This window comes from Nerophis ophidion, linkage group LG24, assembly GCF_033978795.1.
Source record: "Nerophis ophidion isolate RoL-2023_Sa linkage group LG24, RoL_Noph_v1.0, whole genome shotgun sequence".
NCBI lineage: Eukaryota > Metazoa > Chordata > Actinopteri > Syngnathiformes > Syngnathidae > Nerophis > Nerophis ophidion.
This window is the reverse complement of record NC_084634.1, coordinates 41,036,182-41,063,770: the sequence shown is the minus strand read 5'-3', so window position 1 is coordinate 41,063,770 and position 27,589 is coordinate 41,036,182. Positions and strand designations below refer to the sequence as shown.

Here is a 27,589-nt window from a genome sequence, read left to right as displayed (position 1 = left end):
CTATGGACTGGACTCTCACTATTATGTTAGATCCACTATGGACTGGACTCTCACTATTATGTTAGATCCACTATGGACTGGACTCTCACACTATTTGTTAGATCCACTATGGACTGGACTCTCACACTATTATGTTAGATCCACTGTGGACTGGACTCTCTCACTATTATGTTAGATCCACTATGGACTGGACTCTCACTATTATGTTAGATCCACTATGGACTGGACTCTCACACTATTATGTTAGATCCGCTATGGACTGGACTCTCACTGTTATGTTAGATCCACTATGGACTGGACTCTCACCATTATGTTAGATCCACTATGGACTGGACTCTCACACTATTATGTTAGATCCACTATGGACTGGACTCTCACACTTTTATGTTAGATCCACTATGGACTGGACTCTCACTATTATGTTAGATCCACTATGGACTGGACTCTCACATTATTATGTTAGATCCACTATGGACTGGACTCTCACACTATTATGTTAGATCCACTATGGACTGGACTCTCACTATTATGTTAGATCCACTATGGACTGGACTCTCACACTTTTATGTTAGATCCACTATGGACTGGACTCTCACTATTATGTTAGATCCACTATGGACTGGACTCTCACACTTTTATGTTAGATCCACTATGGACTGGACTCTCACTATTATGTTAGATCCACTATGGACTGGACTCTCACACTATTATGTTAGATCCACTACGGACTGGACTCTCACACTTTTATGTTAGATCCACTATGGACTGGACTCTCACTATTATGTTAGATCCACTATGGACTGGACTCTCACGCTATTATGTTAGATCCACTATGGACTGGACTCTCACACTATTATGTTAGATCCACTATGGACTGGACTCTCTCACTATTATGTTAGATCCACTATGGACTGGACTCTCTCACTATTATGTTAGATCCACTATGGACTGGACTCTCACTATTATGTTGGATCCACTATGGACTGGACTCTCACTGTTAAATCCACGATGGACTGGATTCTTCACTATTATGTTAGATCCACTATGGACTGGACTCTCACACTATTATGTTAGATCCACTATGGACTGGACTCTCACACTATTATGTGGTGTTTAGAGACTACTTCTGGGGAGTTCAGTGAGCACGGCTTGATAGCTGCTTGGTGCTGCTGCTCCAGTTGGACTAGATCTCCTTAAAAGCCGCCACTGTGGGGAGTGCTCAGAGAGTATGGGGTATGGGACTGTCTGATTGTGGCGGTCCGCTCCCTGTATGATCAGTGCCAGAGCTTGGTCCGCATTGCCGGCAGTAAGTCGGTCACGTTTCCAGTGAGGGTTGGACTCCGCCAAGGCTGTCCTTTGTCACCCATTCTGTTCAGAACTTTTATGGACAGAATTTTTAAGCACAGTCAAGGCGTTGAGGGGATCCGGCTTGGTGGCTGCAGGATTAGGTCTCTGCTATTTACAGATGATGTGGTCCTGATGGCTTCATCTGCCCAGGATATTCATCTCTCACTGGATCAGTTCGCAGCCGAGTGTGAAGCGACTGGGATGATAACTCATTTCACAATATATACAGTATATATCTGCGGCTTGTAGACCGAAGTGGCTAATAGTTGGAAAATATGTTTTTACCTACACTTTAAGGGGTGTGGCTAATCTACCGGTGCACTCTATTGTCCGGAAAATACGGTCTGATGCAACACAGAAACATGGATTATTAAGTGTAGTGATTTGACAACTGAATGAAAACTTATTTACATATATCCTCACTTAAACCGTGTAAACCTGAACAACAAAATGATCACAGCGTCTTCTTTTGGAACAGCTGAACATTGCTATTCATATGCACACGTCATATTTGGAGTATCTACCTTGGACTTGAGGGCCCAATACTCGTCTGAGCCATGTTCCATGTGTCTGAAAGCAGTGAGGTAGTCATAGCTGATGACAGCCGTCTGTGGACAAAGAAAATAAAAACACGTCAAAGACTGAAAAAAAAGCATGTGCTGCTTGAATCTGTGCAGGGTCAAACGAAACATAAATCATCATCAAAATCAGTGCATTCTGGAAACATCAAGTTCACACATGAAGAGGAAATGAACGGGACAATCACTTTTTTGGACATGAAAATCCGCCGCAAAGGTGCCGGCAGTCATAACATTACTGACACACAGCGACCACCATCTACTGTGGGCCTGCGAACATCCCACAGCACACCAGGTATCAGTGGTGAGAACACTCTATGAAAGGGCTAACAACACAACACAAGAAGAAGACAGAAAAAAAGAAGACGAACACATAAAATAAAAATAGCACTCAAAAACTGCCAATATCTCACCTGGGCCATCAAAAAAGGGGAACAATCAACTAAAGAACAAGGAAAAGAGAACAAATAAAAACCTGAAATAAAGAAAGCGGTCATAACCTGAATAACTGAACAAATACAGCGGTCCATAAAAAAAACACAAAACAGGTACATACACACATACATACATACATACATATATACGTACATACATACACAAATATATAAACATACATACATACATATATATATACACACATATATATATATATATATATATATATATATATATATATATATATATATATATATATATATATATATACATCCATCCATTTTCTACCGCTTATTCCCTTTTGGGGGCGCGGGGGGCGCTGGCACCTATCTCAACTACAACCGGGCGGAAGGCGGAGTAGACCCTGGACAAGTCGCCACCTCATTGCAAGGCCATATATATATATATATATATATGCGTACATACATACGTACATATATATATATGTACATACATACATACGTACATACATACACATACGTATATATATATGTACATACATACATACATACGTACATACATACATACGTACATACATATACATATATAATGTACATACATATATACGTACATACACATACATATATAATGTACATACATACATACGTACATACATACATATACACATATATAAACATACATATATACATATACACATATATAAACATACATACATACATACATATATATATATATATATATATATATATATATATATATATATATATATACATCCATCCATTTTCTACCGCTTATTCCCTTTTGGGGGTGCGGGGGGGCGCTGGCACCTATCTCAACTACAACCGGGTGGAAGGCGGGGTAGACCCTGGACAAGTCGCCACCTCATCGCAAGGCCATATATATATATATATATATATATATATATATATATATATATATATGGCCTTGCGATGAGGTGTATATATATATATATATATATATACATTGGAGATCCTGCCTGGAAAGAAAATAATGTTGGCCTTGGTGCCTTAAAATATATGAGTCGTCCTTTAAGGCAACACTTGCCTTGACCTTAAAAAGTTCAAATTCGAGGCCTGTGTCTAAGTTATTATGCCACGTGGGAATAGATTTTCCTCCATGTGGTTCTCTGAGATAAAATGAGTTTGGTCTTGAGAGTGGATAATACAACAACTGTTGGTGTGTCAGCGTTGCAGGGTTTCACCGAGATTGCCACGATACCTGGGGTGGTGGGGGCGTGGTCACCATGACCTCATCGTGTAATTTGCATAATGTGCCAGGATTTTCTTTAAAAAGGCTAAAAACATGTGTACAAAAGACTGTCTCTGTGACGCTTCTTTTGTGTCATTGGGTTACTTGAGTGTAGTTCACTTTTACAACACTGGAGGGGGTCTTGAACGCATCATTGCATCAGCAAGCACCATGAATTGATTCACGTGGACCCCGACTTAAACAAGTTGAAAAACTTATTGGGGTGTTACCATTTAGTGGTCAATTGTACGGAATATGTACTGTACTGTGCAATCTACTAATTAAAGTTTCAATCAATCAATCAATCAATGTGAACTTCTTTGTCCAGTGTTTAATTGGCAGTGGGAGTTACCTTATATACACTTTCATATCACTTATGTGCTTAAAACTGTATTGCAACTCATTCTGTCCGTTTTATTGTAGTCTAATGGCTGTTTGGCATCAAGTTCAAACCTGTTTGTAAAAACCTGCTAAAGAAAGCCCAGCAGCGACTGTACTTCCTGAGAAGGCTGAGATCATTTGGCATGCCACCCAAAATTCTCAGCAACTTCTATAGAAGTACGGTTGAGAGTGTCCTTGCCAGCTCAATCACGGTCTGGGATGGAAACTGCACTGCTAAGGACAGGAAAGCACTCCAGCGAGTCATTACAACTGCTCAACACATGTCAGGAGCAGTCTTCCCCTCACTACAGGACATGTAGTCTACCAGGGCCACCAGGAGAGCACACAACATCATCAAGGACAGAACACAGTCTCTTCAGCCTCCTACCAGCAGGCAGACCAGACAGGAGCCTGAAATCCAGGACTACCAGACTGACAAACAGTTTCTTCCTATCTACCATCCCCAGCATGCCCACAACACTCGTAACTTAGATCTAATATCAGGTAAACAGTGTTTACTGGCTTGTGTTGTATGCAGGGGACCAAAGATTTGGAACCAGCTTAATGAGAGCCTCAAGATGCTGTATCCATTCTCCAACTTCCAAAAGAAACTGAAAACTTACCTATTAACCCATTCATCCATGTTCTACCGCTTATTTCCTTTGGGGTTGCGGGGGGTGCTGGTGCCTATCTCAGCTACAAACGGGCGGAAGGCGGGTTACCCCCTGGACAAGTCACCATCTCATCGCAGGGCCAACACAGATAAACAGACAACATTCACACTCACATTCACAAACTAGGGCCAACTTAGTGTTGCCAATCAACCTATCCCCAGGTGCATGTCTTTGGAGGTGGGAGGGGCCTATCACCAGGTGCATGTCTTTGGAAGTGGGAGGGGCCTATCCCCAGGTTTATGTCTTTGGGGGTGGGAGGAAGCCAGAGTACCCGGAGGGAACCGACGCAGTCACGGGGAGAACATGCAAACTCCACACAGAAAGATCCCGAGCCTTTAATGCCTCATGTGTGGTAGACTACTGTTGGGTTTTGTATGGTTGAATGTATGTATGTATGTATGTATGTATGTATGTATGTATGTATGTATGCTTGCTTTAGTACTATCATCTTGTGTTTATCATATAGCGTTGTTGTTGTTGTTTTTTGTTGTTGTTGTGCTTGCTACCATGTTTCATCTTTCCACGTATATACTGTCTCCTGGACCCTCCAGTCAAAAGTGTCTTCTAGCTTATTTGGGCGACCCTTTCACATACCAACATCTTTAAATGAGAATATTCACTACTATTGTAATTGTTGGATGGTATTGTGAATAAACTTGTGAATGCTAGCCCCCCGCCGCCCGTTTTTACTTTTGTCTTTTTTAACAAAAGACAGCTACCTTGACCACCCCCGAACTGTGAACCATCACTGTAGACACTTTTCACCATTGATCACTAAAGACACTTTAATTGCTGCTCCATATTTACACTGTTGACTGTCAATCACAATGTGCAATAATGTTATGTACTTACTGTGCCTTGTATATACATTTTTATTTGTATTACATTTTTTATGTTATTTATTTATTTATTATTTTTATTAACTAAGTATCTCCTGTCCAAAGGCAAAACCCAGTAACTCAATTTTGGTCAAAACTGAGCTGATAATAATTTTGGAGTTCCTAGGTGATATGCTTTACATTAGTGTATGCGATATTGTAATTTGTTCCGTAAGTAAGCTGTTACGCGAATGGCAGGACCTAGTAACTACCACATAACCGTGTAGATACAACAGAAAAACCTAGTACCTCAAGGGACCAATCGGAGCTTCTTTGTCAGTCGCCTTATTGTCTTTAATGAGACATTTGCAGGAATGGGTGCCGACGGTCAAGCGGATTATGTGATATTATGGCACGAGGGGATACTTGGAAGATTGGCCCAGGACGTTGCAAGCACCTTCATTAAATGTATTGTTCTTCATTCTTCCCCTTGCATACTCTTTTGGGCAGATAACTGTGGAGGTCAAAATAAAAACTGGACGCTGTACACGGCTCTTGCCCAATGTGCAAATGCAGAATGGGGCCCAATCGAGATTGTAATAAAATATCTGCAGATAGGGCACACGTTCATGAGAGCAGATTCAATCCGTGGCTCAATCGGCAAGAAAATGAAAGCTCAAGAAAACATCTATATGTTTGATGACTTTGTAAGACAGCATCAAGATAGATTGGTTTTCCTTTGTTTTCTCAAAATCAGCTAGAAGTGAGTTACTAGGTTTTGCCTTTGGACGGGAGACTGTGCCTTGCATATACATTTTTATTTGTATTTAATTTTTAATGTTATTTATTTATTTATTATTTTTAATAGCTAAGTACCGTGTGACTTGTTGAAGGGTGGACTAGCAAAGTAAGATTTTCACTGTAGGGCAAACTGTCTGTTAAACTGTGCATATGACAATAAACAATCTTGAATCCTGATCTTGAATGTAATTTGGACATGTTTATGAGCCCCAATTGAGAATGATTGTTGAGATGCTATTTACATTGTATGAATCATCACAATACTGTGCATTGATGTACATGTGTCATGTATATTTCAACAGCCCTGTAGCAGACTTGTGCCTATATTTCTTTGTATTGCGGTCACCTTAGTTGAATCTATAATGATTGTATTTGTTTTTTATCAGAAACTACACGCTCACACCAACAACTAATGTAAGTCTTCAATAAACAATTCAAACTACTAATGTGGACTTGGACAATCTATTATTTCTCCTGCGCTCACCTGAACGCATAATTGCTGTGCTGACCCGACACCCTGAAGTGGTTGCAAATCCATAATCTGTTATCCATTATCATTAACATAATTTGTATTATTACATTTTGCCATATTTTCAATTGTTGCTGCTTATTGTAAAATGTTCTTTGTTGGGATTTGTTCAGGTGTCTCGACTTTTAGTGAGTTTTTCTTTATTAAAAACAACTTGCAATAAATCCAAGATCTTTTCTGGCGTTATTATAGACTGTACTTGTGTTTAGAGACTCTTTCCATTTGCAATAATGCATACATTTTCTTTAAAAAGGCTACACAACTGTTGTATGTATATCTAAAAGCAAATATGTTATTATCTGTATTGTCCAAGTATGTTTAACACACTATAAATTGGATTGGGCAGACGGTGCTCTCTTTGTGTGATGCCCTCTCTGAATGTTGGAATTTACTTTCTATCCATCCATTTTCTACCGCTTGTCCCTTTTTGTGGTGGCAGAGGGTGCTGCAGCCTATCTCAGCTGCATTCGTGCGGAAGGCGGCGTACACCCTGGACAAGTCACAACCTCATCGCAGTAATATGCAACTAGAATTATTTGATACACTTTTATATTGACAAAAGTATTGTTTTCAACTGCAATATTGGTCAATTTGTTCTTACATACACTACGTCTAGCTTGTGTGCTTAGCTGTTGTGTAGCTGCTAGTATCCTAGCATGTTTCAAATAAAAGACATGGTGCCCTTTTTGGAAAACAGTTTGATGTGAACTGACGATACAGCTTAGCACAAGTAAACACGCTGCTTGTATCGGACATTTGACTTGTGTTTTTCCTGGTATCGGACCAATATCAACACTGCACATTCCTCTTAACCACTTTGAATAGCAGATGTTTCTCCACAATTATATCTTTACCTAAAGATTCATCCCAGTAATTTTCATTTTTAATTTCTCCACACTTAATGTAACTTAGTTCTTGTGATATCAGTGCTAATTTGACTCTTTTACACTAACTTGTCTTAGAATATTAACAACAAACTGGTTTATTTCCATTCTTCCTGTTCTTTCATATTTCTACCGCAATCCTTCTTTGTCAAATATATAAACAGTCCCTTAATTAGACATTGTTTTGTTGCTATTCTCCACTATGAAGTGTGTGTAAAACTAAGCACACTAAGGGAAGTATCTCATGTGCACACATGAAGTGCACATGCATGTATGACCCAAGTTAAATCAACAATATAGTTTGGAAGAAACTGGAAAAAAGCAATACAGTTATGCAAGATGAAAGTTGAGCTCTGATGATGCTAGCTTAATGCTAACGTACAATGGACACCCTCATTGACAGGCTAACCCAAATTAGCATGAGCGATCGAAAGTACATACATTATGTGGACAAACCATCGTTCACACTCCTTCATATCTTTGACAATTTACGTCTCCAATGAAGTTAAGGTACATATTTTGGAATGTGGGAGGAAACTGGAGAAAAAGCTGACACAACAGCAATATTTTCAAGGTGTGGCGGCACATTACCATCAGTAACTTTAGGGGGAACTCTGAATTGTTGCAGTCAGTGAACAACATGTAAGAAGATGGGGGATGGATCCATCAATTAATGGCAAAGACACAGAGGGTAATATCTTAAATGTCCGATACTAGAGCGATTAGGTCGATATTTTTGTTTTCTTTAAATAATTTTTTGTTGTTTTTGTGGATGTTTACAAATTCAGGGTATATTTGATTGGACATTGGAGATATTTGAGGGACCTAATTATTTTAATTTAATGTATTTTGTTTAGTTATTTTGTACCATTGACTTTGTGTTGCTCAAACAATTGAATAAGGAACTTGTTAACATATTCAGTCACTAGCGACCTCCATAAACACGCTGACAAATGTACAGTTCATGCATTGAAAGGTATTGCTCGACTTCACTCATGGGTGAAGTGAATTATATTTTATTTTATATAGCGCTTTTCTCAAGTGACTCAAAGCGCTTTACATAGTGACACCCAATATCTAAGTTACATTTAATGCAGTGTGGGTGGCACTGGGAGCAGGTGGGTAAAGTGTCTTGGCCAAGGACACAACGGCAGTGACTAGGATGGCACAAGCGGGAATCGAACCTGCAACCCTCAAGTTGCTGACACGGCCGCTCTACCAACCGAGCTATGCCGCCCGTATGGGTGATTGGAATCCCTGATTGGAACTAATAATATACACTATGTATTTGTTTACAACAGTCTTACAAAACGAGCTAAAGATAACAAAACCATCTCATGATTATACTAACTATCAAAGCAGTGAAGTTGCCAGCTTGTGTAAATGCTAAATAAAAAGAGAATACAACAAATCCTTTTCAACTTATATTCAATTGAATAGACTGCAAAGACAAGATATTTCATCTTCACACTGACAAACTTTCTTCTTTTTTATTTTTGCAAATAATCATGAAGTTAGGATTTAATGGCAGCAACACCTGTCAAAAATGGCATTTTTACCAGTGTGTTACATGGCCTTTCCTTTGAACAACACTCAGTGCAGGTTTGGGAACTGAGGAGACACATTTTTGAAGTGGAATTCTTTCCCATTCTTGCTTGATGTACAGCTTAAGTTGTTCAACAGTCTCCTGCCTCATATTTTAGCCTTCACACATTTTCAATGTCTGGACTACAGGCAGGCCAGTCTAGTACCCGCACTCTTTTACTATGAAGCCATGCTGTTGTAACATTGTGGCATTGTCTTGCTGAAATAAGCAGGGGCGTCCATAATAACATAACTTGGATGGCAACATATGTTGCTCCAAAAGTTGTATGTACCTTTCAGTATTAATGGTGCCTTCACAGATGTGTAAGTTAGCCATCCCTTGGCCACTAATACACCCCCATACCATCACACATGCTGCCTAGAACACTTTCACCCTACAACAATCACTAATACACCCCCATACCATCACACATGCTGCCTAGAACACTTTCACCCTACAACAATCACTAATACACCCCCATACCATCACACATGCTGCCTAGAACACTTTCACCCTACAACAATCACTAATACACCCCCATACCGTCACACATGCTGCCTAGATAACTTTCACCCTACAACAATCACTAATACACCCCCATACCATCACACATGCTGCCTAGAACACTTTCACCCTACAACAATCACTAATACACCCCCATACCATCACACATGCTGCCTAGAACACTTTCACCCTACAACAATCACTAATACACCCCCATACCATCACACATGCTGCCTAGAACACTTTCACCCTACAACAATCACTAATACACCCCCATACCGTCACACATGCTGCCTAGATAACTTTCACCCTACAACAATCACTAATACACCCCCATACCATCACACATGCTGCCTAGAACACTTTCACCCTACAACAATCACTAATACACCCCCATACCATCACACATGCTGCCTGGAACACTTTCACCCTACAACAATCACTAATACACCCCCATACCATCACACATGCTGCCTAGAACACTTTCACCCTACAACAATCACTAATACACCCCCATACCATCACACATGCTGCCTAGAACACTTTCACCCTACAACAATCACTAATACACCCCCATACCATCACACATGCTGCCTAGAACACTTTCACCCTACAACAATCACTAATACACCCCCATACCATCACACATGCTGCCTAGAACACTTTCACCCTACAACAATCACTAATACACCCCCATACCATCACACATGCTGCCTAGAACACTTTCACCCTACAACAATCACTAATACACCCCCATACCATCACACATGCTGCCTAGAACACTTTCACCCTACAACAATCACTAATACACCCCCTAATACACCCCCATACCATCACACATGCTGCCTAGAACACTTTCACCCTACAACAATCACTAATACACCCCCATACCATCACACATGCTGCCTAGAACACTTTCACCCTACAACAATCACTAATACACCCCCATACCATCACACATGCTGCCTAGAACACTTTCACCCTACAACAATCACTAATACACCCCCATACCATCACACATGCTGCCTAGAACACTTTCACCCTACAACAATCACTAATACACCCCCATACCATCACACATGCTGCCTAGAACACTTTCACCCTACAACAATCACTAATACACCCCCATACCATCACACATGCTGCCTAGACCACTTTCACCCTACAACAATCACTAATACACCCCCATACCATCACACATGCTGCCTAGAACACTTTCACCCTACAACAATCACTAATACACCCCCATACCATCACACATGCTGCCTAGAACACTTTCACCCTACAACAGTCCCCATGGTTCTTTTCCTCTTTGGCCCGGAGGACACCACGTCCACAGTTTCCAAAAACAATTACAAATGTGGACTCATCAGACCACTTTTCCACTTTGCATCAGTCCATCTTAGATGAGCTTGGTCCCAGTGAAGCCGGCGGCGTTTCTGGGTGTTGTTGATGAATGGCTTTACATAGTAGAGTTTTAATTTGCACTTACAGATGTAGCGCCTAACTGTAGTTACTGACTGTGATTATCTGAAGTGTTCCCGAGTCCATGTGGTGATATCCTTTACACACTGTCGCTATTGGATGCAGTAGCACCTGAGGGATGGAAGGTGTGTAATATCATGACTTACGTGCAGTGATTTCTCCACATTCTCTGAACCTTTTGATGATATTACGGAGCATAGATGGTGAAATCCCTACATTCCTTGCAATAGCTGTTTGAGAAATGTTGTTCTTAAACAATTTGCTCAGGCATTTGTTGACAAAGTGGTGACCCTCAGCCCGTCCTGGTTTGTGAATGAGTGAGTATTTCACGGAAGCTGCTTTTATAGCCAATCATGGTACCCACCTGTTCCCAATTGTCCTGTTCACCTGTGGGATGTTCCAAATAAGTCATTGATGAGCATTCCTCAACTTTCTCAGTCCATTTTGCCACTTGTGCCAGCTTTTTTGAAACATGTTGCAGGCATCAAATTCCAAATGAGTTAATATTTGCAAAAAATAACCAAAGTTTTCCAGTTCCAACGTTAAATATCTTGTCTTTGCAGTCTATTCCATTGAATATAAGTTGAAAAGGATTTGCAAATGATCGTATTCCATTTTTATTTTCCATTTATATAACGTGACAACTTCACTGCTTTTGGGTTTTGTACTTACAAACCAAATTCCCAAAATATCCCACCATGCATCCAATTGATAGATATTCCCTGTGCACCCGCAAGAAATTCCTTTTCAAAATATGATGGATCAGTGCAGTAACTTACAACAGCAGCAGCTCGTCCGAAGCGAATCAAACTCAGGTCATTGAAATCCAGTTGTGTGTTGTAGATGTAAAGTCCAGAAGAGGCAAAGACCGCCGTGGCCAAAGAGGACAGCTTGAGCAGCCGGCCAGCCATCAGCCACACCACACTGGAACAAAATACAGCATGGCATTTGTGGAGCTTTTAAAATGGTCGGCAAAAAAAGATAGCGTGAGAAAAGAGCATCAATTGAAAGTAACATTCTACTGAGAGTGAAACAACTCTGTCCTGTGGGTGGTGCTTGTCTGCTATCATCCATCCATCCTTTTTTAACACCTACTGTATCGTATTCGGGTGGAAGGTTATATTTAATAATCTGGATTATAACACTATTATTCAATAAATAGAAAATATGAGTATTTATTGAACCACCAGAACTCAACTCTAAATATACTTTAATTTTTAAGTAAGTTTATATTATTAACAAATACAACTAGATTAATAATACATTTTAAAAACAATAGCAATTTAAAAACAATAAATCAGTTTTCCTGTTTTGTTTCTAATTCCGTTTTTTACCTTTTACACTTATTAAACCGTCATAAAGTGTAGGCTCTTGTGTCACATAAAATCTAATAAAATGTTTGAGAATTAAATACAAAAATCCCCCCAGTTACTTCTGCAATACATCTTTGGGAAATGTTGAGCAATATTTTAGGTCAAAGCAAAATAATTGTGTAAATGTATCAATAAGTGCTTGAAGTACTTTATGCTTGTGTAAAGTATTTTTTTGAAACTTTTACCTCAAGTTGCGACTACAATTTGTACAGTGTTGTTACATCCATGATGTCGTTCACAACCACACAACAGATGAGATGGGTTGTATTATTGTTTGTACATTGTTGTTACATCCATGATGTCGTTCACAACAACACAACAGATGAGATGGGTTGTATTATTGTTTGTACATTGTTGTTACATCCATGATGTCGTTCACAACAACACAACAGATGAGATGTGTTGTGGTTGTATGATTGTTTGTACATTGTTGTTACGTCCATGATGTCGTTCACAACAACACAACAGATGAGATGTGTTGTGGTTGTATGATTGTTTGTACATTGTTGTTATGTCCATGATGTCGTTCACAACAACACAACAGATGAGATGTGTTGTGGTTGTATGATTGTTTGTACATTGTTGTTACGTCCATGATGTCGTTCACAACAACACAACAGATGAGATGTGTTGTGGTTGTATGATTGTTTGTACATTGTTGTTATGTCCATGATGTCGTTCACAACAACACAACAGATGAGATGTGTTGTGGTTGTATGATTGTTTGTACATTGTTGTTACATCCATGATGTCGTTCACAACAACACAACAGATGAGATGTGTTGTGGTTGTATTATTGTTTGTACATTGTTGTTACATCCATGATGTCGTTCACAACAACACAACAGATGAGATGTGTTGTGGTTGTATGATTGTTTGTACATTGTTGTTACATCCATGATGTCGTTCACAACAACACAACAGATGAAATGTGTTGTGGTTGTATGATTGTTTGTACATTGTTGTTACATCCATGATGTCGTTCACAACAACACAACAGATGAGATGTGTTGTGGTTGTATGATTGTTTGTACATTGTTGTTACATCCATGATGTCGTTCACAACAACACAACAGATGAGATGTGTTGTGGTTGTATGATTGTTTGTACATTGTTGTTACATCCATGATGTCGTTCACAACAACACAACAGATGAGATGTGTTGTGGTTGTATTATTGTTTGTACATTGTTGTTACATCCATGATGTCGTTCACAACAACACAACAGATGAGATGTGTTATGGTTGTATGATTGTTTGTACATTGTTGTTACATCCATGATGTCGTTCACAACAACACAACAGATGAAATGTGTTGTGGTTGTATGATTGTTTGTACATTGTTGTTACATCCATGATGTCGTTCACAACAACACAAGCAGATGAGATGTGTTGTGCTTTTATTATTGTTTGCACATTGTTGTTACATCCATGATGTCGTTCACAACAACACAAGCAGATGAGATGTGTTGTGGTTGTATTATTGTTTGTACAGTGTTGTTACATCCATGATGTCGTTCACAACAACACAACAGATGAGATGTGTTGTGGTTGTATGATTGTTTGTACATTGTTGTTACATCCATGATGTCGTTCACAACAACACAAGCATATGAGATGTGTTGTGGTTTTATTATTGTTTGTACAGTGTTGTTACATCCATGTCATCGTTCACAACAACACAAGCAGATGAGATGTGTTATGGTTGTATTATTATTTGTACAATGTTGTTACATCCATGATGTCGTTCACAACAACACAACATATGAGATGTGTTGTGGTTTTATTATTGTTTGTACATTGTTGTTACATCCATGATTTCGTTAATAACAAAAGCAGATGAGATTTGTTGTGGTTGTATTATTGTTACATTAATGTCGATCACATCAAGCAGATGAGATGTGTTGTGGTTTTATTATTGTTTGTACATTGTTGTTACAACCATGATGTCGTTCACAACAACAAAAGCAGATGAGATTCGTTGTGGTTGTATTATTGTTTGTACATTGGTGTTACATTAATGATATTAAACGACATTAACATTAACGTAAATTAATCTTGTTCACATCAACACAACAGATGAGATGTGTTAGTGTATTATTGTTTGTACATTGTTGTTCCATTGATGATGTTGTTAACAACACAACAGATTAGATGTGTTGTGTATTATTATCATCACATTACTGATGTAATTCACAGACCTCCTACAATAACAAACTAGACTTTCACTTAATCATGAATGTTATTGTGGTTTGTGCTGCCTGTCATTACTGACAATATCAATCAACTTTTATTGACTATGTTTGTAAATAGTTACACATACTGTTTGTCTTTACGATAACAAACATTCTTTAAGCAGCAGGAAAAAAAAACTAAATGATCCAAGTTCTCATTTGCATGCCAATATTGTTGGACATTCCTACATGAAACTGTCTTTTTGGCTTTTGACAACCATTGATAATAAATTATTATTTTACAACATGCAATATGGGCAGCACGGTGAAACAGGGGTTAGTGCATGTGCCTCCCAATACGAAGGTCCTGAGTTCAATCCCAGGCTCAAGCGCTTTCTGATACTTAATGAATACTTAGGTCTACTACACTATTGCATTTTAATGTTGTCATTATGGTGGTACTTAATGAATACTTAGGTCTACTACACTACTGTATTTAATGTTGTCATTATGGTGGTACTTAATGAATACTTAGGTCTACTACACTACTGTATTTAATGTTGTTATTATGGTGGTACTTAATGAATACTTAGGTCTACTACACTACTGTATTTAATGTTGGCATGACCCCAAAGGGAATAAGCGGTAGGAAATGGATGGATGATGGTGATACTTGATGAATACTTGGGTCTACCACACTACAGGTACAGGTAAGAAGGGTTTTGGGTTCAGTTTCTGGTGGAAAAAAGACATTTGTTGGCTAATGGAGTGATTTGATTTTCTATTTTACGTTGCATTATCTTGTATGTGCGAAGTATTGCTGCCAGTGTTATGCAGCGACCAACAGACTTCTGTGGCAAAACGCAAGAGACAATCAAACGAATATCAACAAAAGTATATGAAACCGACAGACGAATAGGTTTTAAATGGAATATTTATGTACCTTAGCGAGGCCGCTGACACTCTTGACTTGTCGCCGGTTGATTCTTGACCTTACGCCAGCTTCCCGCATGGAAAACAAAGCATTATGGGTATTGTAGTACAAAATAAACTGTGGCCGGCCATGAACAAATGTGCAGGCTTACATTTGAAAGTAAACCTTGGTGTGACGTTTTAATTCCACCACTTAGTGTTATATTCCTGTCATGTAACTGTATATATCGACCTTATTTTAACAGCTTGTTACAAAAACAATACATAAAACTACAATCATGGCGATGTGTGACGTTTAACATGTGCGCCGACAACAGCGGTTTGTTACGAGACAAGCGAGATAGTAGCTGTGTCCAACCTCGGCGGCTGCAACCTGCCCACGCGTGGGCCCCCAGACCCACTCTGCCCACACGTGGGCCCCGGCTGGAGTCCTCCTGCTGCGACGAGAATTGACGCGGTCTCGCCTTCGCAACACTTTGTGGTTGTGTCACGTGTTCACATCCTCGCGCTTACGCCGTGGCGAGCAGAGCAGAAAAGTGGCTGACAGGAAGACGTGGTCACCTAGCAAAATATGAAATGATGTTTCTACAGTTGTTTTGGATGCATAGACAGATTTGTTTTATATTTACAAACATTAAATAGTATACTATTTTAAATCACTTTGTAATGACTTACCTATTTTGTAAAGCACTCTCGTCAACTTTATTATGAACATTGGCTTTTAATGTCAGCAATAAGAGATTGTTAGGATATCTACATTTTAATGTAATATTTTGCATTAATTTATTATTTTTCTTAACTGGCCAGACCAGGGTTCTCTTCATATAGCAATAATAAACATTTTAAAACTGTTAGTAATATTTCTCTATAGCAGGGGTCACCAACCTTTTTTAAACCAAGAGCTACTTCTTGGGTACTGATTAATGGGAAGGGCTACTGCCAGAAATAACCAATTTGCTCAATAGACCTTTAATAAATAAATAAATATATATATATAAAAATGGGTATTTCTGTCTGTCATTCCGTCGTACATTTTTTTCCTTTTATGGTAAGGATTTTTGTAGAGAATACATGATGAAAAAAAAAAACTCAATTGAACGGTTTAAAAGAGGAGAAATAACGAAATAAATGAAAATAAAATTTTGAAACAGTTCATCTTCAATTTTGACTCTTTAAAATTCAAAATTCAAATGAAGAGAAAAACTAGCTAATTTGAATTTTTGGGAAAAAGTTAAAAAAACAATTTATGAAACATAATTAGTATTTTTTCCTAATTAAGATTAATTTTAGAACTTTGATGACGTGTTTTAACTAGGTTAAAATCCAAACTGCATTTTGTTAGAATATATAACGAATTGGACCAAGCTTTATTTCTAACGAAGACGAATCATTATTTCTTCTAGATTTTCCAGAACAAACATTTTAAAGGAATTCAAAAGACTTTGAAATAAGATTTAAATTTGATTCTACAGATTTTCTAGATTTGCCAGAATATATTTTTTTAATTTTAATCATAATACGTTTGAAGAAATAATTTACAAATATTCTTCATCGAAAAAACAGAAGCTAAAATGAAGAATTAAATTAAAATGTATTCATTATTCTTTACAATAAAAAAATAATGAACATTGATTTAAATTGTCAGGAAAGAAGAGGAAGGAAATTAAAAGGTATATGTGTTTGAAAATCCCAAAATCCTTTGTAAGGTTGTATTTTTTATCAAAAATTGTCTTTCTGAAAGTTATAAGAAGCAAAGTAAAACAAAATATTAAATTTATTGAAACACATAAAGACCCAGTTTTTAAAATATTTTCTAGGATTTTCAAATTCTATTTGAGTTTTGTCTCTCTTAGAATTAAAAATGTCGCGCAAAGCAAGACCAGCTTACTAGTAAATAAATAACGTTTAAAAAAATAGAGGCAGCTCACTGGTAAGTGCTGCTATTTGAGCTATTTTTAGAACAGGCCAGCGGGCGACTCATCTGGTCCTTACGGGCGACCTGGTGCCCGCGATGGTGACCCCTGCTTTATAGTAATGACATAAATGCAACCGAGGGTTTGTAATTAGAATAACATAGTGTAGTAGACCTAATTATTCATTAAGTACCACAATAATGACAACATTAAATACAGTAGTGTAGTAGACCTAAGTATTCATTAAGTACCACAATAATGACAACATTAAATACAGTAGTGTAGTAGACCTAAGTATTCATTAAGTACCACAATAATGACAACATTAAATACAATAGTGTAGTAGACCTAAGTATTCATTAAGTACGACCATGATGACAACATTAAATACAGTAGTGTAGTAGACCTAAGAATTCATTAAGTACCAACCATAAAGACAACATTAAATAAAATAGTGTAGTAAACATAGGTATTCATTAAGTACCACCATAATGACAACATTAAATACAGCAGTGTAGTAGACCTAAGTATTCATTAAGTACCACCTTAATGACAACATTTAATACAGTAGTGTAGTAGACCTAAGTATTCATTAAGTACCACCCTAGTGACATTAAAATACAGTAGTGTAGTGGACCTAAGTATTCATTAAGTACCACCATAATGACATTAAATACAGCAGTGTAGTAGACCTAAGTATTCATTAAGTACCACCATAATGACAACATTAAATACAGTAGTGTGGTAGACCTAAGTATTCATTAGGTACCACCTTAGTGACAACATTAAATACAGTAGTGTAGTAGACCTAAGTATTCATCAAGTACCACCATCATGACAACATTAAATACAGCAGTGTAGTGGACCTAAGTATTCATTAAGTACCACGATCATGACAACATTAAATAAAGTAGTGTAGTAGACCTAAATATTCATTAAGTACCACCATAATGACAGCATTAAATACAGTAGTGTAGTAGACGTAAGTATTCATTAAGTACCACCATAATGACAATATTAAATACAGTAGTGTAGTAGACCTAAGTATTCATTAAGTACCACCAGAATGACAATATTAAATACAGTAGTGTAGTAGACCTAAGTATTCATTAAGTACCACCATAATGACAACATTAAATACAGTAATGTAGTAGACCTAAGTATTCATTAAGTACCACCATAATGACAACAATAAATACAGTAGTGTAGTAGACCTACGTATTCATTAAGCACCACCATGAAAACATTAAAGACAGTAGTGTAGTAGACCTAAGTATTCATTAAGTACCACCTCAGTGACTACATTAAATACAGTAGTGTAGTAGACCTAAGTATTCATTAAGTACTACCATAATGACAACATTAAATATAGTAGTGTAGTAGACTTAAGTATTCATTAAGTACCACCTTAGTGACAACATTAAATACAGTAGTGTAGTAAACCTAAGTATTCATTAAGTACCACCTTAGTGAGAACATTCAATACAATAGTGTAGTAAACCTAAGTATTCATTAAGTACCACCATACTGACAACATTAAATACAGTAGTGTAGTAAACCTAGGTATTCATTAAGTACCACCATAAACACAACATTAAATACAGTAGTGTAGTAGACCTAAGTATTCATTAAGTACCACGTCAGTGACTACATTAAATACAGTAGTGTAGTAGACCTAAGTATTCATTAAGTACCAACCATAAAGACAACATTAAATAAAATAGTGTAGTAAACATAGGTATTCATTAAGTACCACCATAATGACAACATTAAATACAGCAGTGTAGTAGACCTAAGTATTCATTAAGTACCACCTTAATGACAACATTTAATACAGTAGTGTAGTAGACCTAAGTATTCATTAAGTACCACCCTAGTGACATTAAAATACAGTAGTGTAGTGGACCTAAGTATTCATTAAGTACCACCATAATGACATTAAATACAGCAGTGTAGTAGACCTAAGTATTCATTAAGTACCACCATAATGACAACATTAAATACAGTAGTGTGGTAGACCTAAGTATTCATTAGGTACCACCTTAGTGACAACATTAAATACAGTAGTGTAGTAGACCTAAGTATTCATCAAGTACCACCATCATGACAACATTAAATACAGCAGTGTAGTGGACCTAAGTATTCATTAAGTACCACGATCATGACAACATTAAATAAAGTAGTGTAGTAGACCTAAATATTCATTAAGTACCACCATAATGACAGCATTAAATACAGTAGTGTAGTAGACGTAAGTATTCATTAAGTACCACCATAATGACAATATTAAATACAGTAGTGTAGTAGACCTAAGTATTCATTAAGTACCACCAGAATGACAATATTAAATACAGTAGTGTAGTAGACCTAAGTATTCATTAAGTACCACCATAATGACAACATTAAATACAGTAATGTAGTAGACCTAAGTATTCATTAAGTACCACCATAATGACAACAATAAATACAGTAGTGTAGTAGACCTACGTATTCATTAAGCACCACCATGAAAACATTAAAGACAGTAGTGTAGTAGACCTAAGTATTCATTAAGTACCACCTCAGTGACTACATTAAATACAGTAGTGTAGTAGACCTAAGTATTCATTAAGTACTACCATAATGACAACATTAAATATAGTAGTGTAGTAGACTTAAGTATTCATTAAGTACCACCTTAGTGACAACATTAAATACAGTAGTGTAGTAAACCTAAGTATTCATTAAGTACCACCTTAGTGAGAACATTCAATACAATAGTGTAGTAAACCTAAGTATTCATTAAGTACCACCATACTGACAACATTAAATACAGTAGTGTAGTAAACCTAGGTATTCATTAAGTACCACCAAAAACACAACATTAAATACAGTAGTGTAGTAGACCTAAGTATTCATTAAGTACCACGTCAGTGACTACATTAAATACAGTAGTGTAGTAGACCTAAGTATTCATTAAGTACCACCATAATGACAACATTAAATATAGTAGTGTAGTAGACCTAAGTATTCATTAAGTACCACCTTAGTGACAACATTAAATACAGTAGTGTAGTAAACCTAAGTATTCATTAAGTACCACCTTAGTGACAACATTAAATACAGTAGTGTAGTAAACCTAAGTATTCATTAAGTACCACCATAATGAAAACATTAAATACAGTAGTGTAGTAAACCTAGGTATTCATTAAGTACCACCATAAACACATTAAATACAGTAGTGTAGTAGACCTAAGTATTCATTAAATACCACATAATTGACTACATTGAATACAGTAGTGTAGTAGACCTAAGTATTCATTAAGTACTACCATAATGACAACCTTAAATATAGTAGTGTGGTAGACCTAAGTATTCATTGAGTACCATCATAATGACAACCTTAAATATAGTAGTGTGGTAGACCTAAGTATTCATTGAGTACCACCTTAGTGACAACATTAAATACAGTAGTGTAGTAAACCTAAGTATTCATTAAGTACCACCTTAGTGACAACATAAAATACAGTAGTGTAGTAAAATTAAATATTCATTAAGTACCACCCTTAGTGACAACATTAAATATAGTAGTGTAGTAGACCTAAGTATTCATTAAGTACTACCATAATGACAACATTAAATATAGTAGTGTAGTAGACCTAAGTATTCATTAAGTACCACCTTAGTGACAACATTAAAAACAGTAGTGTAGTAAACCTAAGTATTCATCATGTACCACCATAATGACAACATTAAATACAGTAGTGTAGTAGACCTAAGTATTAATTAAGTACCACCATAATGACATTTAATACAGTAGTGTAGTAGACCTAAGTATTCATTAAGTACCACCCTAGTGATATTAAATACAGTAGTGTAGTGGACCTAAGTATTCATTAAGTACCACCATAATGACATTAAATACAGCAGTGTAGTAGACTTAAGTATTCATTAAGTACCACCATAATGACAACATTAAATACAGTAGTGTAGTAGACCTAAGTATTCATTAAGTACCACCTTAGTGACAACATTAAATACAGTAGTGTAGTAGACCTAAGTATTCATTAAGTACCACCTTAATGACAACATTTAATACTGTAGTGTAGTAGACCTAAGTATTCATTAAGTACCACCCTAGTGATATTAAATACAGTAGTGTAGTAGACTTAAGTATTCATTAAGTACCACCATAATGACAACATTAAATACAGTAGTGTAGTAGACCTAAGTATTCATTAAGTACCACCTTAGTGACAACATTAAATACAGTAGGGTAGTAGACCTAAGTATTCATTAAGTACCACCATCATGACGGCATTAAATACAGCAGTGTAGTAGACATAAGTATTCATTAAGTACCACGATCATGACAACATTAAATACAGTAGTGTAGTAGACCTAAGTATTCATTAAGTACCACCATAATGACATTAAATACAGTAGTGTAGTAGACCTAAGTATTCATTAAGTACCACCATAATGACAACATTAAATACAGTAGTGTAGTAGACCTAAGTATTCATTAAGTACCACCATAATGACATTAAATACAGTAGCGTAGTAGACCTAAGTATTCATTAAGTACCACCTTAGTGACAACAATAAATACAGTAGTGTAGTATACCTAAGTATTCATTAAGTACCACCATAATGACAACGATAAATACAGTAGTGTAGTAGACCTAAGTATCCATTAAGCACCACAATGACAACATTAAATACAGTAGTGTAGTAGACCTAGGTATTCAATAAGTACCACCTTAGTGACAACATTAAATACAGTAGTGTAGTAAACCTAAATATTCATTAAGTACCACCTTAGCGACAACATTAAATATAGTAGTGTAGTAGACCTAAGTATTCATTAAGTACCACCTTAGTGACAACATTAACTACAATAGTGTAGTAAACCTAGGTATTCATTAAGTACCACCATAATGACAACATTAAATACAGTAGTGTAGTAGACCTAAGTATTCATTAAGTACCACCTCAGTGACTACATTAAATACAGTAGTGTAGTAAACCTAAGTATTCATTAAGGGAGAGTGGCCGTGCGCAACCCGAGCGTCCCTGGTTCAATTCCCACCTAGTACCAACCTCGTCACGTCCGTTGTGTCCTGAGCAAGACACTTCAACCTTGCTCCTGATGGGTGCTGGTTGGCGCCTTAGATGGCAGCTCCCTCCATCAGTGTGTGAATGTGTGTGTGAATGGGTAAATGTGGAAGTAGTGTCAAAGCGCTTTGAGTACCTTGAAGGTAGAAAAGCGCTATACAAGTACAACCCATTTATCATTTATTTAGTGTAGTAGAACTAAGTATTCATTAAGTACTACCATAATGACAACATTAAATACGGTAGTGTAGTAGACCTAAGTATTCATTAAGTACCACCTTAGTGACAACATTAAATACAGTAGTGTAGTAAATCTAAGTATTCATTAAGTACCACTTTAGTGACAACATTAAACACAGTAGTGTAGTAAACCTAAGTATTCATTAAGTACCACCATAATGACAACATTAAATATAGTAGTGTAGTAAACCTTGGTATTCATTAGGTACCACCATAATGACAACATTAAATACAGTAGTGTAGTAGACCTAAGTATTCATTAAGTACCACCATCATGACAACATCAAATACAGTAGTTTAGTAGACCTAAGTATTCATTAAGTACCACCTCAGTGACTACATTAAATACAGCAGTGTAGTAGACCTAAGTATTCATTAAGTACCACCTTAGTGACAACAAAACAGTAGTGTAGTAGACCTAACTATTCATTAACTACCACCATAATGACAACAATAAATACAGTAGTGTAGTAGACGTAAGTATTCATTAAGCACCACCATGACAACATTAAATATAGTAGTGTAGTAGACCTAAATATTCATTAAGTACCACCTTAGTGACAACATTAAATACAGTAGTGTAGAAGACCTAAGTATTCATTAAGCACCACCATGACAACATTAAATATAGTAGTGTAGTAGACCTAAGTATTCATTAAGTACCACCATAATGACAACATTAAATACAGTAGTGTAGTAAACCTAAATATTCATTAGGTACCACCTTAGTGACAACATTAAATACAGCAGTGTAGTAGACCTATGTATTCATTAAGTACCACCATAATGACAACATTAAATACAGTAGTGTAGTAGACCTAAGTATTCATTAAGTACCACCTGAGTGACTACATTAAATACAGTAGTGTAGTAGACCTAAGTATTCATTAAGTACTACCATAATGACAACATTGAATATAGTAGTGTAGTAGACCTAAGTATTCATTAAGAACCACCTTAGTGACAACATTAAATACAGTAGTGTAGTAGACCTAAGTATTCATTAAGTACCACCTTAGTGACATTAAATACAGTAGTGTAGTAAACCTAAGTATTCATTAAGTACCACCATCATGACAACATTAAATACAGCGGTGTAGTAGACCTAAGTTTTCATTAAGTACCACCTCAGTGACATTAAATACAGTAGTGTAGTAAACCTAAGTATTCATTAAGTACCACCATCATGACAACATTAAATACAGTAGTGTAGTAGACCTAGGTATTCATTAAGTACCACCAAAATGACAACATTAATGCAGTAGTGTAGTAGACCTAAGTATTCATTAAGCACCACCATAATGACAACATTAAATACAGTAGTGTAGTAAACCTAAGTATTCATTAAGTACCACCTCAGTGACATTAAATACAGTAGTGTAGTAAACCTAAGTATTCATTAAGTACCACTATCATGACAACATTACATACAGCAGTGTAGTAGACCTAAGTATTCATTAAGTACCACCTTAATGACAACATTAAATACGGTAGTGTAGTAGACCTAAGTATTCATTAAGTACCACCTCAGTGACATTAAATACAGTAGTGTAGTAAACCTAAGTATTCATTAAGTACCACCATCATGACAACATTAAATACAGTAGTGTAGTAGACCTAGGTATTCATTAAGCACCACCATGACAACATTAAATATAGTAGTGTAGTAGACCTAAGTATTCATTAAGTACCACCATAATGACAACATTAAATACAGTAGTGTAGTAAACCTAAATATTCATTAGGTACCAACTTAGTGACAACATTAAATACAGTAGTGTAGTAGACCTAAGTATTCATTAAGTACTACCATAATGACAACATTGAATATAGTAGTGTAGTAGACCTAAGTATTCATTAAGTACCACCATAATGTCAACATTAAATACAGCAGTGTAGTAGACCTATGTATTCATTAAGTACCATCATAATGACAACATTAAATACAGTAGTGTAGTAGACCTAAGTATTCATTAAGTACCACCTGAGTGACTACATTAAATACAGTAGTGTAGTAGACATAAGTATTCATTAAGTACTACCATGACAACATTGAATATAGTAGTGTAGTAGACCTAAGTATTCATTAAGAACCACCTTAGTGACAACATTAAATACAGTAGTGTAGTAGACCTAAGTTTTCATTAAGTACCACCTCAGTGACATTAAATACAGTAGTGTAGTAAACCCAAGTATTCATTAAGTAACACCATGATGACAACATTAAATACAGTAGTGTAGTAGACCTAAGTATTCATTAAGTACCACCTCAGTGACATTAAATACAGTAGTGTAGTAAACCTAAGTATTCATTAAGTACCACCATCATGACAACATTAAATACAGCGGTGTAGTAGACCTAAGTATTCATTAAGTACCACAATCATGACAACATTAAATACAGTAGTGTAGTAGACCTAGGTATTCATTAAGTACCACCAAAATGACAACATTAATGCAGTAGTGTAGTAGACGTAAGTATTCCTTAAGCACCACCATAATGACAACATTAAATACAGTAGTGTAGTAAACCTAAGTATTCATTAAGTACCACCTCAGTGACATTAAATACAGTAGTGTAGTAGACCTAAGTATTCATTAAGTACCACTATCATGACAACATTAAATACAGCAGTGTAGTAGACCTAAGTATTCATTAAGTACCACCTTAATGACAACATTAAATACGGTAGTGTAGTAGACCTAAGTATTCATTAAGTACCACCTCAGTGACATTAAATACAGTAGTGTAGTAAACCTAAGTATTCATTAAGTACCACCATCATGACATTAAATACAGCAGTGTAGTAGACCTAAGTATTCATTAAGTACCACCATCATGACAACATTAAATACAGTAGTGTAGTAGACCTATGTATTCATTAAGTACCACCAAAATGACAACATTAATGCAGTAGTGTAGTAGACCTAAGTATTCCTTAAGCACCACCATAATGACAACATTAAATACAGTAGTGTAGTAAACCTAAGTATTCATTAAGTACCACCTTAATGACAACATTAATTACGGTAGTGTAGTAGACCTAAGTATTCATTAAGTACCACCTCAGTGACATTAAATACAGTAGTGTAGTAAACCTAAGCATTCATTAACACCATAATGACAACATTAAATACAGTAGTGTAGTAGACCTAAGTATTCATTAAGTACCACTTCAGTGACATTAAATACAGTAGTGTAGTAAACCTAAGTATTCCTTAAGCACCACCATAAGGACAACATTAAATACAGTAGTGTAGTAGACCTAAGTATTCATCAAGTACTACCATAAACACAACATTAAATACAGTAGTGTAGTAGACTTAGAGTATTCATTAAGTACCACCTTAGTGACAACAATAAATACAGTAGTGTAGTAGACCTAAGTATTCATTAAGTAATACCATAATGACAACAATAAATACAGTAGTGTAGTAGACCTAAGTATTCATTAAGTACCACCATAATGACAACATTAAATACAGTAGTGTAGTAGACCTAAGTATTCATTAAGTACCACCATAATGACAACATTAAATACAGTAGTGTAGTAGACCTAAGTATTCATTAAGTACCACCTTAGTGACAACAATAAATACAGTAGTGTAGTAGACCTAAGTATTCATTAAGTACCACCATAATGACAACAATAAATACAGTAGTGTAGTAGACCTAAGTATTCATTAAGCACCACCATGACAACATTAAATACAGTAGTGTAGTAGACCTAGGTATTCATTAAGTACCACCTTAGTGACAACATTAAATACAGTAGTGTAGTAAACCTAAATATTCATTAAGTACCACCTTAGCGACAACATTAAATATAGAAGTGTAGTAGACCTAAGTATTCATTAAGTACCACCTTAGTGACAACATTAAATACAGTAGTGTAGTAAACCTAGGTATTCATTAAGTACCACCATAATGACAACATTAACATTAGTGTAGTAGACTTAAGTATTCATTAAGTACCACCTCAGTGACTACATTAAATACAGTAGTGTAGTAGACCTAAGTAATCATTAAATACTACCATAATGACAACATTAAATACGGTAGTGTAGTAAACCTAAGTATTCATTAAGTAACACCATAATGACAACATTAAATACAGTAGTGTAGTAGACCTAAGTATTCATTAAGTACCACTTCAGTGACATTAAATACAGTAGTGTAGTAGACCTAAGTAATCATTAAATACTACCATAATGACAACATTAAATACGGTAGTGTAGTAAACCTAAGTATTCCTTAAGCACCACCATAATGAAAACATGAAATACAGTAGTGTTGTAGACCTAAGTATTCATTAAGTACTACCATAAACACAACATTAAATACAGTAGTGTAGTAGACTTAGAGTATTCATGAAGTACCACCCTAGTGACAACATTAAATACAGTAGTGTAGTAGACCTAAGTATTCATTAAGTACCACCATAATGACAACATTAAATACAGTAGTGTAGTAGACCTAAGTATTCATTAAGTACCACCATAATGACAACATTAAATACAGTAGTGTAGTAGACCTAAGTATTGATTAAGTACCACCTTAGTGACAACAATAAATACAGTAGTGTAGTAAACCTAAGTATTCATTAAG

The 27,589-nt window shown here is 36.3% G+C and overlaps 1 protein-coding gene across 3 annotated transcripts in view; it reads right to left on the bottom strand.

Annotated features, from left to right (window-relative positions):
• Positions 1–16,567, bottom strand: part of adck1 (aarF domain containing kinase 1) — a 43,640-nt gene extending 27,073 nt beyond the window's left edge. Inside the window, exons 1-4 of one of the 3 annotated variants that reach the window (XM_061886314.1) lie at positions 16,089–16,567; positions 15,741–15,799; positions 12,031–12,175; positions 1,872–1,955 (exon numbers count right to left, since the gene is read on the bottom strand). In XM_061886314.1, the coding sequence (XP_061742298.1) occupies positions 1,872–1,955; positions 12,031–12,162 (216 nt within the window). In that variant the 5' untranslated portion in view covers positions 12,163–12,175; positions 15,741–15,799; positions 16,089–16,567. The remainder of the gene's footprint in view (positions 1–1,871; positions 1,956–12,030; positions 12,176–15,740; positions 15,800–16,088) is intronic. The other 2 variants (XM_061886316.1, XM_061886315.1) reach the window with 2 other exon arrangements.
• Between the last annotated feature and the right edge of the window lie 11,022 nt (positions 16,568–27,589).